At 52.4% G+C, this 2,677-nt stretch overlaps 1 protein-coding gene across 1 annotated transcript in view; it reads left to right on the top strand.

The window, feature by feature from the left end:
- Positions 1-69, top strand: part of jakmip2 (janus kinase and microtubule interacting protein 2) — a gene marked incomplete at its 3' end in the record, with an annotated part of 33,812 nt that extends 33,743 nt beyond the window's left edge. Inside the window, exon 17 of the mRNA XM_083698111.1 lies at positions 13-69. Coding sequence (XP_083554237.1) covers positions 13-69 — 57 coding nt within the window. The remainder of the gene's footprint in view (positions 1-12) is intronic.
- Positions 70-2,677: the final 2,608 nt, after the last annotated feature.

The raw sequence follows: 2,677 nt of genomic DNA, 5'->3' as shown, positions 1-2,677 counted from the left end.
GGTCTGGTGTAGGGAAGGTGGTCTGGTGTAGGGGAGGTGGTCTGGTTTAGGGGAGGTGGTCTGGTGTAGAGGTGGTCTGGTGTAGAGGTGGTCTGGTGTAGAGGTGGTCTGGTGTAGGGAAGGTGGTCTGGTGTAGGGGAGGTGGTCTGGTTTAGGGGAGGTGGTCTGGTGTAGAGGTGGTCTGGTGTAGGGAAGGTGGTCTGGTGTAGGGGAGGTGGTCTGGTGTAGAGGTGGTCTGGTGTAGAGGTGGTCTGGTGTAGGGGAGGTGGTCTGGTTTAGGGGAGGTGGTCTGGTGTAGAGGTGGTCTGGTGTAGGGGAGGTGGTCTGGTGTAGGGGAGGTGGTCTGGTGTAGAGGTGGTCTGGTGTAGAGGTGGTCTGGTGTAGGGGAGGTGGTCTGGTGTAGAGGTGGTCTGGTGTAGAGGTGGTCTGGTGTAGAGGTGGTCTGGTGTAGGGGAGGTGGTCTGGTGTAGGGGAGGTGGTCTGGTGTAGAGTTGGTCTGGTGTAGAGGTGGTCTGGTGTAGAGGTGGTCTGGTGTAGAGGAGGTGGTCTGGTGTAGAGGTGGTCTGGTGTAGAGGTGGTCTGGTGTAGTGGTGGTCTGGTGTAGGGGAGGTGGTCTGGTGTAGGGAAGGTGGTCTGGTGTAGGGAAGGTGGTCTGGTGTAGAGGTGGTCTGGTGTAGGGGAGGTGGTCTGGTGTAGGGAAGGTGGTCTGGTGTAGAGGTGGTCTGGTGTAGGGAAGGTGGTCTGGTGTAGAGGTGGTCTGGCGTAGGGAAGGTGGTCTGGTGTAGAGGTAGTCTGGTGTAACCCTAACCCTGACCTGACCCTGACCCTGACCCTGACCCTGACCCTGACCTGACCTGACCCTGACCCTGACCCTGACCCTGACCCTGACCCTGACCTGACCCTGACCCTGACCCTGACCTGACCCTAACCCATAACCACATCATCTCTCTCAAAACATCAGAGGTTTAAGCAATGAATGGAATTTCTTCCACATTTGGAAGTGTAATATTGTGTTTAGTTTGGACTCTCTGACCACAGTCTGCCAGATTATTGGACATTATTAATGTTTCATGAGGAGGAGGACAGTTTCCTTAGATGATTATCATATTCAGACTAGTCTGGAATGATGACTCAAACCTGGCCTTAGTGACAGGCTAGGGGGGAGGGGCTGGGGGAGATGATTGATGGGAGGTACAGCCAATGGCTATGCGCCATCTGTTTTCAACGGTCTTTCTATTGGCTGAATGAAGGTCCTCCAGACCCCTCCCTGGTTCTGGTGAGGACGTTGCCCTGCCTCAGCTCAGGGGACCTCTGACCTTCAGAATGTCCTCTTAGCATAATGGGAGACGCTTGTGTCTAAAGAACCATGACAACAACTGTTCTAGGTAGACATCGGAGGACAGGGGAGGCTGGGGGAGGTAGACATCGGAGGACAGGGGAGGCTGGCGGAGGTAGACATTGGAGGGTAGCCAGCCTCCCCTGACCTCCGATGTCTACCTCCGCCAGCCTCCCCTGACCTGTTTGTATTTCTTGTTCTTCTGTCCTGATAGAAGATGTGTGACTGAGTTGTTGTCTCAGAGTCACGGGTCACCTTCATCCTCAAACAGCCTCCCTTTGTCCAGAGAGAGAGAGAGAGAGAGAGAGAGAGAGAGAGAGAGAGAGAGAGAGAGAGAGAGAGAGAGAGACAGACAGAGAGAGAGACAGAGAGAGACAGAGAGAGACAGAGAGAGAAAGACAGAGAGAGAGACAGAGAGAGAGAGAGAGACAGAGAGAGACAGAGAGAGAGAGAGAGAGACAGAGAGAGAGAGAGAGAGAGACAGAGAGAGAGAGACAGAGAGAGAGACAGAGAGAGAGAGAGACAGAGAGAGAGAGAGAGAGAGAGAGACAGAGAGAGAGAGACAGACAGAGAGAGAGAGAGAGGCTGTTGATCAGGTGATAACAGTTATGAACCAGCCTCTGTCTGAAGTCACGCTATACTCCTCATAACAGACCTGGGTGGGAGACATTACTAAACATTCAACACACACACACACAGGGACACACACACACACACACTCACTCACACACACGCTCACACACACACACACACGCACACAGGGACACACACACACGCACACACACGCCACATCACACAGTCTCGAAACATCTAAATTGGATCTGACATCAATTGAGCCTCAAAGCAACAGAAAATGCTGATTCACTGTGTGTGTGTGTGTGTGTGTGTGTGTGTGTGTGTGTGTGTGTGTGTGTGTGTGTGTGTGTGTGTGTGTGTGTGTGTGTGTGTGTGTGTGTGTGTGTGTGTCATATCTTGTGTGCATATGATTATAGACACAGAGAGGAAGCAGGGTATCATGTACAGGCTACACACACACACACACACACACACACACACACACACACACACACACACACAGCAGGTCCAGTGAAGAGGCAGAGATCACTACAGACCTGGGGAGGCTGGTGGAGGTAGCAATCGGAGGACGGGCTTATTGTGATGCATGGAGCAGAATGAGGAATGGTATCTCTCTATTCCTTATTCCATTCCAGGAATTAGAATGAACCCGTCCTCCGATTTCTATCTCCCCCAGCCTCCCCAGGTGTATCAGGGTTAGGTGAGGAGGTTAGTATTGTGTGGGTCGCTATAGGACACAGTTTGAGGTCACAGATCATATTAATA

Source organism: Argentina silus (genome assembly GCF_951799395.1).
Source record: "Argentina silus genome assembly, contig: scaffold_168, whole genome shotgun sequence".
Classification (NCBI taxonomy): domain Eukaryota; kingdom Metazoa; phylum Chordata; class Actinopteri; order Argentiniformes; family Argentinidae; genus Argentina; species Argentina silus.
This window is presented reverse-complemented; position numbering and strand designations above follow the sequence as displayed.